The sequence below is a fragment of the Polyodon spathula genome, chromosome 17 (genome assembly GCF_017654505.1).
Source record: "Polyodon spathula isolate WHYD16114869_AA chromosome 17, ASM1765450v1, whole genome shotgun sequence".
NCBI classification, from domain to species: Eukaryota; Metazoa; Chordata; class Actinopteri; order Acipenseriformes; family Polyodontidae; genus Polyodon; species Polyodon spathula.
Window position 1 is genome coordinate 23,323,191 of NC_054550.1, and position 13,436 is coordinate 23,336,626.

A 13,436-nucleotide genomic window follows, 5' to 3' on the forward strand; every position below is an offset into this window, starting at 1 on the left:
CTTAGTGGTGGATTCAATCAAAGCATACAGCTCTGCTTGATGGCCAGCATTATTTCCCTGTTATAGGGTGCTATTCAATCAATTTACCAAATACAGGACACCGGTCGACTTTCCTCCCTACCCTGCAAGAATACAAAGCCCCGTGCAATGCTCCCTGTCAAGTGCTGCATTTTTTTTTTTTTACTGAATCGTCTGTCAATTGACTTTCTTCTGGAAAAATCAATGTGAAAAACTCAAAACATGTGCTCATGCTGATCAGTCTGGGTTTGGCAAAGCATTTTAGTCCAAGTTCAAACCACCCCCGTTACTGTATTTAGGTTTAGATTGTTTTTCTACTCTCTTGAACTTGCAAGTCATATACAGTACACTGCTCTCCATCAAGTATTATCCCAATACCTGTTGAAAGATTGTGTATACTTCTGAAAATAAACATACCTGACATAGACTTCAGCCACATTAGGTTAAAGGTCTGTGGCATCACATTTGAATACCAAAACACATTTAATGGTTACATAAAAACTAACACCACCAACATAAATACATATTTATATAGCATTAAAGTGAAAATGGGTATTTTGGGATTCAACATGCTCGAACTACCTCATACATCAATTTAAAACAAATAAACATCCAACAAGCTATTATGTAATTATACCAAACCCTTTCTGCTTTGGAACTCTGAATTATTTAATAGCAGGTGCAACTGTACATGGGCCCCCGCACTCAGGGCGCCGGAGGGGTTCGAAAGTTTTTATTGATTTATTTATTTTTGAACAATGATAATATCCTTTGCATTTATATTTGCAGACATTACACACTTGTATCACTGTAGCTGCCAGTGTGTGGTGCCAGTAATTCTAATTGTAACCTCCCTTGTTTTAACAGGTATCGCTATTGTCTTAATTATCCTACCCCCCCCCCCCCCCCCCCCCCCCGTCTTCATGGAAGGTTTTGGGGTACTATTCAGCACAACATTTGCAGTTATATTCTGTGTGCACGATTCATCCTGTAGTTTAGACAGAAGCTGTTGGGTGCTGCTGCAGGCACCAAAATAAACTACAGCAAATCAACATGCCTGCATTTGTGATTTAAAAATAATAATAAAAAGAACTATGTGAAACAATTTCTGCAAATGTCGGTGCAGAATTGTGAATTCTGTAATCATTTCTGTGATCGCAGAATTGGAGAATCCTGGAAGGATTAGTGATTAAATCTGTTTGTTTATGATTTAAAAATAGTGTAGTGCTGGGTGTAAAGATATATGTAAAGTAGGCGAGTAGAAAACGTTCTTATTAAGTACTGTTTCATACATGCTAAAATTCTGACAATTAAATATAGTTCAATACTGAACACTTGACTTGGTATGTTTGATGTTTATAAATAAAGGTTAAATTAACGTTTGGGAAGGGGGGCCCACAATAAGGTCCTGCTGTGGGGCCCATCTTCCTCTTCCTCCGCCACTGGTTTAAAATATGTAGTTTATGGGGAATGCAAGACAAGTCGAAGTACTAGGCTGTAAAAACTGATAGAATATATAATGCAAGTTTATAAAGAGCCTTCCGTGAAACACCTAGAAGCACTGCTCATATAATAAAAAATAAAATATAAAACAACACTATTGTATTGTAAATAGTGATGCATACAAAAAAAAAAAGTAGTTTCCCGTCAGTGTATGATGTTCCATCAACTTGTTAGATCAAACCTTGAATGAATCATAACTAGTCCCATATTCAGTTTGACAGCGTTCGTCATTTGGAATTGAGCAGTGCTTGATCTTGTTAAGCATGTTGGTTCTCAATTGGATTAACAATGTAAAGTATGATCAGTATGAACCTTTCATTGACATTCACAGTACTGGTATAAATATGATTCAAACAGTGTGCTGGTTTCAAATAATGTCACTTATCTTGCACTATCCAATAGATAAGGTAGTCCAAGATTACTGAGTGATATCCGTTCTTTTTACATATGGGCACCAACCTACCCTTTCAGCTTTTTACAGTATGGACCCTTCAAGGCAGGCCTGTGGGAAGCTTGCACTAGATGCCTGTGCCAAGCCTGCACTACGGCTCTGCTTTGTCTCCTCTGCAGTCAATCTGACACTTTAATCATTACCAATAAATGCATGTTTGTCCATTACACAAGTCTTAGGTAACAGCCAAGGGTTGATATTTTTTCAAATAAACAACCATCACTTCTATATTGTAAATTGTGGAAAACAATTTGCCTTCGCTTCACACTGTACAAAATAGCCCAGATTTGCCAGGTTTTGCTAGAGCGGTATGATGCATGTGTAATGCAGATGGATAATGAGGAGCCGGCTTTAGGAAGATACACTTAGATTTTGCTCATTTCAGCACACTGCATTGTGTGTGTTTGTTTAAACAGAAATGGGCACAACTTCTAAACTGGTAAGTGTTTTTTAAAGATGCCCCAGTCACAGTTGTTTCCTTGCGGCTATTGGTCCCCTAAACTGCTGTTGCTGACCTATACCTCTACCTGAATGACTAATGCTGTGTTGGTTTGTCACCAGGTTGGTATTATTTGCCAAAACCATAATGTTTGTACCTACACTAAACATTTCTGTGCCTAAGAGCAACATACTTCTGATGCTCCGGATTACTGTAGATACATCCATACAGTAGCTATAAAATACCAAATGTAACACGTTGAAATACTAAGAGTTTGTAAAAGACTGGAGTCTTGATAAATGTTTTTTCAGCAGCCCTAAATGTCACCTGGCAGAGTTCAGATCTTAAAGTCACTGTCTAGAACAAGCTGTTATTATGTCAAGGCAGCTGCATGCTTGTTGTATTAATATCACAATGACTCACTCACCTCTAGGGTCAACCTCCTCAAGAAATTGTTCTCCATACCTAGGGAACGAAATATAGAATTAAAGTACATCAATTCAAAAGCACAGACCCCAGCAACACTTTAACCTTTAAAATGAGGGAAAAAAACATCCACAAAAATGAAATGTATTAACAAATTTATTAATAAATTTAAAATGGAAGTCTTAGTTCAATTTTTAATTATTTTACATCTTATTTTGTATTACCTTTGGGTAGCGTCAGAAAGTTTTGATTCAATATCTTCTGTACATTCTTACATTTACTCCAAATAAGGAATGGTATTCATTCAAACCAAAAGCTAAAAGTACAACTAAACACTTAAATACAGAAAAATACAGAAAACTGTTGACAATTAAAAAGTAGTTGATGTCTTCCAGAAATGTAGCCCCCTCAATGATCATGACGGTTTCTAATAATTTGGCTGCAACTACACATATGTATGTACATGTTAGGGATTATGATGCCATCCTAACAAAGGCCCAAATCCTGACACTGCACAACATGAAAGGCTATGAGTTTTATCTAGCAGAGATAAAACAAGAAGAGTATGTCTTGATTCTGACAAATGACAGCAATGTGCTTTGTGTCAGCAGCTGTGGTCTGCTCTTTTATCTTTTATCAGAAACAGGCACAGTAGAGTTACTGGCAGTGACCAACTATCAATGATGTTTACTGATTGAATAGAATGTTATTATTAGGTCAGCAGGATAAGTTCATGGAGATCCAAAACATCTTCATTACAAAAGCACCCCAGGGAAAGAGGTTCAGTATTACCACTGTACATTGGCATCTGCTTGCAAATGGACCCGACCCATTCAATGAACCCCAGTACATTATTCAATTATGCATTTTTAAAGGTGTATTTAGACTGGAATTAATGCACTGCAAGTCTAGTTTTGCTTTTAGATTTAGTTCTGTCCATAGCATGGTGATTTCTTGCTTGATTGAAATTAATGTTTTAATAACTGTTTCCATAAATACTGTTTCTGTAGTCGGCTTACTGGTGAGGAAAATTATTTAGACTAGAGTAGCCTAATGTCTGAAGGCAGGTAGATGACACTCCGCTACACTACAGAACACCATTCCAAGGTCTGAACAGCTAACATGAGGTTTACCTAGCTTCTCCACCTCTTAGCCCTTTGGTCAGGGGACCTGACTACTTCAAGCCTAAAAAAAATTGAAAAAAATAAATCCACAGAAGCAGATAGCGCTTTGGTTTAATGTATCATCCAACAGCCCAGGAATGATTATGCTGCATGGATAGAAATAAGACTCCCATTTCATAGCAGTTTGATGCAGTTCTGGTCTAAAAAGACACACCTGAACTTGTTAAAATACCTATACACTGTGAATAATCAAGCTTGTAGTAATCTGGAATGGGTGAAACTGCTATGCAAGAAGTCTTATTTCCATCCCTGATGTTGGGAACTGTGAGTGTCTGGATACAAGTGAGAGGTCTCCCTGCAAAACTGTGAGCACCACTTCATACACTGCAGCACTTGGTGTTCAGTGCAGGTCTGTCATTCAACTACTGGTCTGATCCAACCCTACATTGGAGACATTGTATGACAGGATTAGATGCCAAAGTGGCGATGGTGCAAACACATCATGAGCAACCTTACAAGATTACCCCTAAAAGTGTAGATAGTCTCATATTCACTGGGTGTATGATAAATTGTTTCCCAAAGCCACCAGTAAGTTTATTGTTTAAATTAAACATCTAATCTTAATCTCACTTTTTTGTTGCTTTACTAGACTGTACAGCACTGCTGCAATCTCATATCAGCATCTGTTATCTATTAGAATGTATTTTTTGCGTTTGTTTTTTTTTTGTTTGCAATTACAGCTGAAAATGACAACATTAGTCATATTTTTTGGAAACCGTCTGGTGGGAAAGATCTCTTACATGCTTCTTTCAACACCCTGTGCTACTGCACTCATTCATCTGCTTGGTTTTTCTGAACCTGCAATGTGTTCACCCATATTCGATATAAATTGGGATAGATTGAATTATAAAATTGCCCCAGTCTTGGATAAGGCAGCTGGTTAATGTTCCAAGGTTCCTTCTTTAAAGCTCTGTCTGGAGTAACCTGTATTAAAGGCAGTATGTAATACATCTAACATTAAACAAATGCAATTTTTGAATTACAAATACAGAAATGGCCATTCTGTTTTGTGGGTCATTAGAGAAACAAAGAGTTGAGAAAAAGAAAAATGGCCAAACATAAGATTGCAATTCCGTAGTCAATATTTTATTCACACTACTGCCATAGGGATGTTACACAGAACAACACTGGGTATTCAAAATATTTAAGGAAATGTTTACGTATGAAAGACAACTCTTTTTCTTTTTTTTTGCTTGTTGTAATAGTATGCTGTTTACAGTTGTAGAACAGCAGAGAGACCATTTACATTTCTAAGGCTGCTTTGAAGAGCTATGAGAAGTTGCAGATCTACCAAAAATCATCATTACTGATTATCAACTGGTGAAGCCAAAATGTCAATAGGGGGACAGTAGGATGCACTAAAAAGAAAAAAACGAAACCAGCAATCTGTTAGAAAACCTTGGGTAGCTTAGCAGTTGATTTGAAAGACCTATTCCTCACTGTTGAGCTACAGCTCTTGTGTTTTGTTTAGAGCATTTTACAGTACCAGGGAATCCACATTGATTGCCTCAATTTCCCAGTGCTGTAAAATGCTCTAATAAAATCAGCTCTGGCTTATCCCAGTGTGATCTAGGTTGTCAAATCGAGTATTAGTGCATGTAATACATTAATGACCTACAATATTTATTTCTTGAAAATTACCCAAACCACATTTTTTTAAATTATACAAAGGCATAAAAAGGAATGTGTAGTGTATTTTTTTTTTCATTTTTGGGATGAAATTTAAATAAATCCAAAAAGTTCCTGAGCTATAATCTAAAGAAACAACTACGAGTTTTGTAAATATATATATCTATAATTAAACATTATATATATATATATAAAAGATATATTATAACCCAACCCTTCGGCATTCTAATTGTATTCTCAGTTTGCTTGTATAAAAGTTACCTATAGATTTGTAGACTGTCTGATAAAAGTGCAACATAACTGGCAGTTGGGGTGTGCTTAAGAAACTGCTTTATGTTACTATGTATCTATTAAGTTTTCCAAATGCTCTGCATTCCAACACAGAAGCACATGTGTGCAAATAACTTTTCTATCTTAAACGTGTATTTTGTACTACAAGGCCTATAGTAAATGTGAAATGCCCTATTAAACCGTACTGTTTTTTTTTATACTAATTTAAAGTACTACTGTTTTTCTTGAGCAGGCCCCTCCCATCTTTTAAATGGGGTCGTTTAGTTTACTGCAGGCAGTTTGTAAACGTGGTAGTCTTACTCTTTACCCAAGTCAAATTTGAACCCAAGCCTCCATATGTGAATCCATTTAATGAATCTGTATTCCCTGCTGCAGAAGCTATAGGCCCTTCCGAATTAGGATTCTCGAAAAACATTTCCAGGACTTTTCAAGGTGTGTTCTGCATAGTTTGTGGTACAGGAGCTTTCTAGGAGTTCTGTGTGATTGTGTAACCCACAAAAGACCAGCTTCTGACAGGAAGACATGCTAATTAGTGTAACTGCAGCTCGAAGCACAGCTGCTTTAGATGGAAATGTAGAGCAGTATTAGTTTCCGATTTGCCACAGCCGAATCAATCCTGACAAGAAATCTAACTCACTTCATACAGATCCACATTTAATTACATTGCTGAAAACTTCCTAAGACTTTATTACCTTAAGGCGGAAGAGTATTGCAAATGTAAAAAAAAAGATTTAAAAAAAAAACAACAAAAAAAAACCTTAAATAAAACAGGCTACTTCAAGAAATACAGAAACAGTACAGAAAGATAAATGTGGCAGAAACGTAATGCTTAAATCAATCAGTGTCAGTTCCTGACAAATGACAAACATTTTCTATTTTGAACTGCTATATCTGGTTTCTCTGTTACTCTATGTTACTGCTGGGACTTTGATTTGAACAGCAATAGCAATCTATTACAGATAGAAAACGTGTAGTGTGTTTTCAAAGTTATAATACTTACAGCTGCTGATGCTGTGCAGGTTGCAATGCTGTCATGGGTTATTACTTTTTGAATAAATATGAAATGCAGTTTTCTGCTAACTACTCCCCATCCTGTATTTTAAAAGAGTAACAACCACAGCTGCACTAATATGTGCTAAATAACTACAACACAGTTAAGTCATAATTAACTATACAACACGGTTAAGCCTTCAGATTCTAGTAACTTTTCCACTGGAATTCACCACACTATATGCTTCTTCTGGCTGAGACAAGGTCTAAAGGGTATGATTCATTTGTACAATGGTTGATATTTGTTTGAGCACCGCTTGCTGCTTTTACATCAGTGCCATGATCTGGATTCAAATTCTGTGGATCTCGGAGGTCTCAAGAGGAAGGCCTGAATGATTGTTATTCAGGGCTAGAATCTCACACTATTACTGCACCTAGTTCTGTTTTTTTAGGACTTCACTAAATTAGTTACCAGTATATCATTCTGATCAGGAGCCACAAGTATGAGCATTCAGGCTCCTGTTAAAGAAACTGTTCCTCTCTTATAGCAGAATGAATAACACCTAATAGTGAACCTATGTTCATGTATGACCTCACCATGCTGTGATAAGTGTGTATAGTGCAGATTTAGCAGGAAGTAGACTGCCCAAATTCGAGGCTTATGGTCAGGACTGGAGCAAGTTTCTAACCCTGGTATTTGAATACATGTCTCTTCACTTCAGACCCCCTTATCGACATGTAGGAGCCACTGTTAAAATTCAATTACATTAATGTTGGGTTTCACTTCTGTCCAAGGAAAAGTTAAGATTATGAAATCATTTTTGACCAAGAAAAAGCAACAATAGAAATGCAATACTGGACAAGAAAAACTGGAATATGATATCCACACTGAGATAACTCTTGTTATATCAACCATGCCAGATTTAGAAGAAAGAAGAATATAAAAGGGACAGAAGATCACTAGACACAAGCAAAAACGAAAAAGTCAAAACACACAACTTCTGGGTACTTCATCACAAGGCAGACCTAGATGGCAGTTTGGTTGGTTTACAGGCAGCTTTCTGCCCCCTAAAAAATTGCTTGTGACTTATTCGCCACATTAATATGCAAGCCAAAAAAAAATCTACGTGTGATACACATACAGACAGACAGTTTCCTACATATAATCATCCAGTTCTAATACTGTGTGTGCCAGGGCTGAAGCCCTGCTGCTGTAAATAGTGAGTGTGTGGGAATGTTAGGTTGGCAAGGATGGGGTTAAATCTGTTCCTGCCAGCAATCACAGGTGTGGCCATTCCCCAATGACCTAACTCACAAAGAATACACAAGTAAAATGTGCGTTCATACATAATGGCAGACAGACCCATCTTTATATTCCATTACTTGCTGGAAAATGCCATAATCAAGTTCCATCACAACTGCAGCGTGACATACACGATGTACTAGGGATGTCACTGTATCAAATTTTGACGGTATGGTAACGTCACAAAATATACCACGGTTATCGTTGTATCCGTTTTTTAAATGGCTATTTAAAGAAATACACTCAAGGTCAAGTAAAATTTAACAAGAAAAATAACTTTAAAAGTTTTAAGACAAATACAAACTTGTACTACAGTTCTGTCAGGCACTACCTAACTGGAAGTAGTGTTCACTCCAGCTCACACAGGCTCAGCAAAATAATGCTGCTTTTTTATTTCAAATTACTGTGGAGAACCACCAAAATATTAACACTTTCTGGGCTCAGTCTGGAACGATAGGGGGTAAGGATGTGACCACTGCAACTGAATTCCCTCGTCATCTTTATCAGTCTGGATGACATCCTATTAGTTAAGAGAAGCAAAGTGTTACCTAGCAATAGTCAATCGAGTGCTCACCCACTGATCTTTAAGCAGAGTGCAAAACTTAATGAGAAGACGGTGCTTGCAAATTGTTTTTTTTTTTTGGAACGCATGTTAAACAGCAACAAACACAAAGGAAAGAAAAAAAGGTTAAGGTGGGTATGACACCACTACATTTTTAAATGGGAATATACAATTGTATTAATTTTTGAAAATATAAAACCAAAATCCCTACAACACTATCAACTCATGGAGACGGCAACATCTTTACAATGCGGTTTAAAATAAAAATAATACAAATGCCTGTAGCAGCTCAGTTATATAGTAGTAAGTAGACTTTGATACTCTGCATTGGTGTGTGCTTACTGCGTTTCTCTACCCAATACGGTAGATAATAGCTACTGTTACTTCTTTGGTTTGGTAAATTAATAGGAAGGCAGTGATGAAGTTACAGTGCCTCATTTTTGCTGATGTTTGAGTATTTGTGTTTCATTTACTGACAATCACGTTTGCTACCGATCATTGTTTAGTAGGGCGGTTTATATTAAATATGACGTCACTTATTTAATAGCCTATTCGGATAATCTCATGCATGGCAGTTTTCAGAACTTGAGATGTCTGTGTTCATTAGTTAGTTCTAATGAACACAGTGGCTCACCGATGGACAAATGGTGAATAAACAAACACGCCCATATCACCTTAAACCATGTGAACTCGGTAATCATGGTATAGAAAAATGGTTGCAGTTTCAAAACTGTGGCAATTTATACTGCAGTTTACCGTAAAACCGGTATACCATGACATGCCTAGTATGTACAAAAATAATTAAACAGTAACAAAAGCTGGATTAAAATACAAAACCAATGAAAACTGACTGTCAATAGCTGGCTCAGAATGTTAAGAAATGTTGCATATAGATGGGAGACACATCAGGCAACAATGTGTGATGCAGAAATATAAATGAGATATTCTCACACTGAGCATTAAAAAAACAAAATAAAAACAGAAGAAAATGCTGGTCAGGATCAAATGTATTAATGGCACATTTCTCCCCCTTCTATCTTGTCAACATGCTCAATCATGGTAAATGCCCCTTTTAGGAAGGTCAAGTTATTTTTATTACTATAACTTGATTAATGATTTCCATTACATGAGAGTAGATGTTGAACTTCATGCTGATTTGAACTCGGCTCTCGCCAAGATAAGAACCAACTAAGACGTAGCTTTGCAGTAAACTAATGTGATCCATCTGCATCTCCATCCATTTGCGCTGTTTTCCATCTGATGATGTAGATATCCTTCTGTCTGGTGTTGATTGCTGAAGTGTAATGCTGGCTCCAGGGATCAGCTCATTTTGCCTCCCCAGCGCATCAGCACACACAACAGCTGTGATGCTGGCTCCAGGGATCAACTCAGTGCGGTCTCCCCAGCGCATCAGCATGACAACCGTCTGGATTGAGCTACGTAGGGTACATCTCTGAGTTCTTCAAGTGGGTACCTTCCATCCTCGGTGTTTCGTTGACTAGCCCACGACACCTTAAGAGGGCTCAACAGTGATTCTGGACAAACCTGGAGTTCCTGGAGTTCCATGTCTTTACTAACTGCATTACTTTATTACTATAACTTGCACTTTACTTCAGATATACGCTTTTCATCTGCAGCCTTCCTTACAGTAGGATTCTTCGAGCTGTACCAAATTCATGATCAAACGTTTACAATGTTATGGATCACAATGGAGTCATGAGATCCACTCAAAAACTATGAGAATAAACTTCAGACACCAACACTGACGAAGCCTTTATCTGAAAGCTTGTCTATTTGATGTAGTTGAAGCATTTTACCTGGAAAGAAGCTATATAAGAAAACACCTGTTTGGTGGTCACCTTACACTTCATAAATGGTGCATTGTTCAACTTTTCTATGCAGCTACTGCCAGTTCTCAATGACAACCTCCCCATCAACTTACATATTTTCTGCTTTATCTACATCCCAGGCACGTTTCCATTCACCCTTGGTATTCTTGTGGCGTGCCACACGTTCTCTGTCGATCTGTTCTCGCTCTTTTTTCCAGCGACTGTACTCCTCTTGTTCTTGCCTGGACGTGGGTACGGACAGGTCTGCAGGGCTCTTAGGTTCATGCCACCTTGCATCCTAAAGGGAACATTAAATACCCAAATCAAGCTGGGCACTGTTAGGTTTTCCTGCCATACGGACTTTGAAAACCAAGCAATGCAAATTTCCAAAAGTCAAAATAAATGACAGGATTAGATAAATGGATTGCAAACACTTTAAAATGATGCATACTTCAACAGATGTAGCACTATGAACATTTTAACACATGCAATTAAACAACAAGTCATACTGAAAAAGCCAACTGAAGCTTTCTTTTGCACCGCAATTTCAGAAAATTGACATAAGTTTCTTTTTCCTTGTGTTACTGTATAACTGGCACCTTGGCTAAAAAATGAATATGACCAAGGTAACTAATCTGATTATGATAATTTGAGTTTTCTTAAAGAGCATAAAAACAACGTTGAAATGTACGACACCCTGATCAAAACACAAAATTGATATAAATTGGCATCATTACCCAAATGCAAAGGTCCCACATTTTTATCCTAATTTCCAGATCAATGCAGAGCCAGAAGCAGACCCCTGGTTGACCTTATTTTACCATCCATTACCAGATTCTAACGATCAGTGAACCCCTCATGACCGCTTGCATTTCATGACAGACAGACATGAATATGAACAGAGAGATGTGCTCTGGCAGACAGCCTACAGACAGTACTCCCACACACTCTCCGCTATCATAGCTCATATAACACTATGCTTTATCATGAAAAATAAAAAAATAACACAATAACAGACTGTGCATTAGTAATCACTGAAATGATGAGGATACAGTGAGATACAGTATATTATAGTATGTAGTCAAGTGCAAAGGAAAAGGCACCTTTTGTAAATTATTTGCATGAAAGAGCAGATAAACAGCTACAGTTAAAGAATTGGCTAAAGATCAAATGTTTCAGGAAAGTGTGATTTTCTGTCAACAAGAACATGGCCAGCACATACTGTAAAAAAGAAACTTGAATGATTAAAGATATGGATGACTGTAATAAACAGTTGCTTTATGTTCCTTAACAGAGGGGACTTGGTACAGTGCTCCCTTAATATTTCCATGTTGACAGTTAATTGTACAAGTGCTGTATTTTACTGGATAAGAGCCCCTCACTAGTTTAAGGAGCTCAAGATTACATGTTTTTTGCAAAATAAATCGGATGCACTGATTTCAGTAAAGGTAGTGTTCCTCAGAGCCTCATCGCTCAATGGCAACACAGGTAGCTGGAATGTCTCCAGGATAAGTCTTAAGACAGGAATACATGTCATTCCTGGTCTGGAGGTGAGAGGAACACCAGCTGAGACAGCAGCACCCTCATAATAACATCATTAAATCCAGCCATGCTGCTGTGAAGCACTGTCTATGTGAAGCTTGAGCATTCGAAAATGACCGTGGGAAGAGTGTTCTTTTGACTGGTAAAATAATTCATCAAGAGATTTTGAGGTTTATTTTTGGATGTTATTTTAACACTCATGACTGCAGAATGTATAACGCTATTAGATAACATGGCCTTGACAACAGAAGCAAATTGAAACATTTAAATTGTAGCGGCATCTCATTGTTTGACCTCTCACCAAAGTCTTAGTAATGTACACTACAGTCTAATTTCTAGTACTCCATTCTACCCCTTTCAATACACATACAGAGAGGCGCGATTTGTCACCCCCCCCATCCCGTCCCCCGAACATGGTCACAGTAGAGTATTAATTATGAAAACTTTTACAAACGTTGTTACTCGCACCACCTGGTATGCTGTCATGCGATGTACAATACATTCCAGGTGTGAATATTACTTCTGGAAAAGGAATGTCATATTAACAACTTTAGAGTCATAAGTAGATGATCTGAATACACTCATTTTACACACACACACACACATACATGTTTAGTTAGTGCTCCAAGGGAGCTAGGGTTTTGTTTGTTTTGTATTTTGAATTAAAGTGCGCATAAGCGCTAAAAACAAAGTTTTCTTCTCAGGGTCACATTTTTAAAGGGGCACGAACCCAAACCGTTGTACCTTGAGGTATCATTATATTTCCACCCCACCATTTTAACATGCAGCCATCTGCTCCTATACTAGTTAACCACATACCTGTTGCTCACTGTCCAGGTTCAGTTTCTGGAATTCCTGTGCAATATTGTCAATGTTGGAACCTCCACTTTTGCGGGCATTCCCTCTCCCGCGGTTTTTCTGATCACTTTCCACTTCAGGTTGCTGTAGGTTGTCTGAGAATCCCCATCCTGGACCCTTCTCAGCTCTGCCATGCTGAAATCAACAGCAAGATTTTTCTTTGTTTAGGACAGCCCCTATTCAGATGCACTGTTCAGTTCACAAGGAGACAATACAACCACACATATCTACGTACAGCACAAGCCTGACTGAATAAAACTAAAACAGGTACAAAACAGCTGAGATCATCTCTTAGTGAACTAGATCTTTTTTTCAGGCGCTCAAGGAATTTACCATATAGTACATGCAATTGTAAAGCAATGTTCACTGATAGTCATAAACGAGTCAGAAGACTAGGGTGAAATGTACTAA

At 37.7% G+C, this 13,436-nt stretch overlaps 1 protein-coding gene across 19 annotated transcripts in view; it reads right to left on the reverse strand.

The window, feature by feature from the left end:
• Nucleotides 1–13,436, reverse strand: part of LOC121329979 — a 55,535-nt gene that overhangs the window by 19,845 nt on the left and 22,254 nt on the right. For all 19 annotated transcript variants that reach the window (XR_005951829.1, XM_041276159.1, XM_041276157.1 and 16 more), the window contains 3 exons: nt 12,987–13,160; nt 10,739–10,923; nt 2,839–2,876 (listed from right to left, as the gene is read on the reverse strand). Coding sequence is in view for 18 of the 19 variants with exons in the window: in XM_041276159.1 (XP_041132093.1) it covers nt 2,839–2,876; nt 10,739–10,923; nt 12,987–13,160 (397 nt within the window). In the remaining variant the exon portion in view is untranslated. The remainder of the gene's footprint in view (nt 1–2,838; nt 2,877–10,738; nt 10,924–12,986; nt 13,161–13,436) is intronic.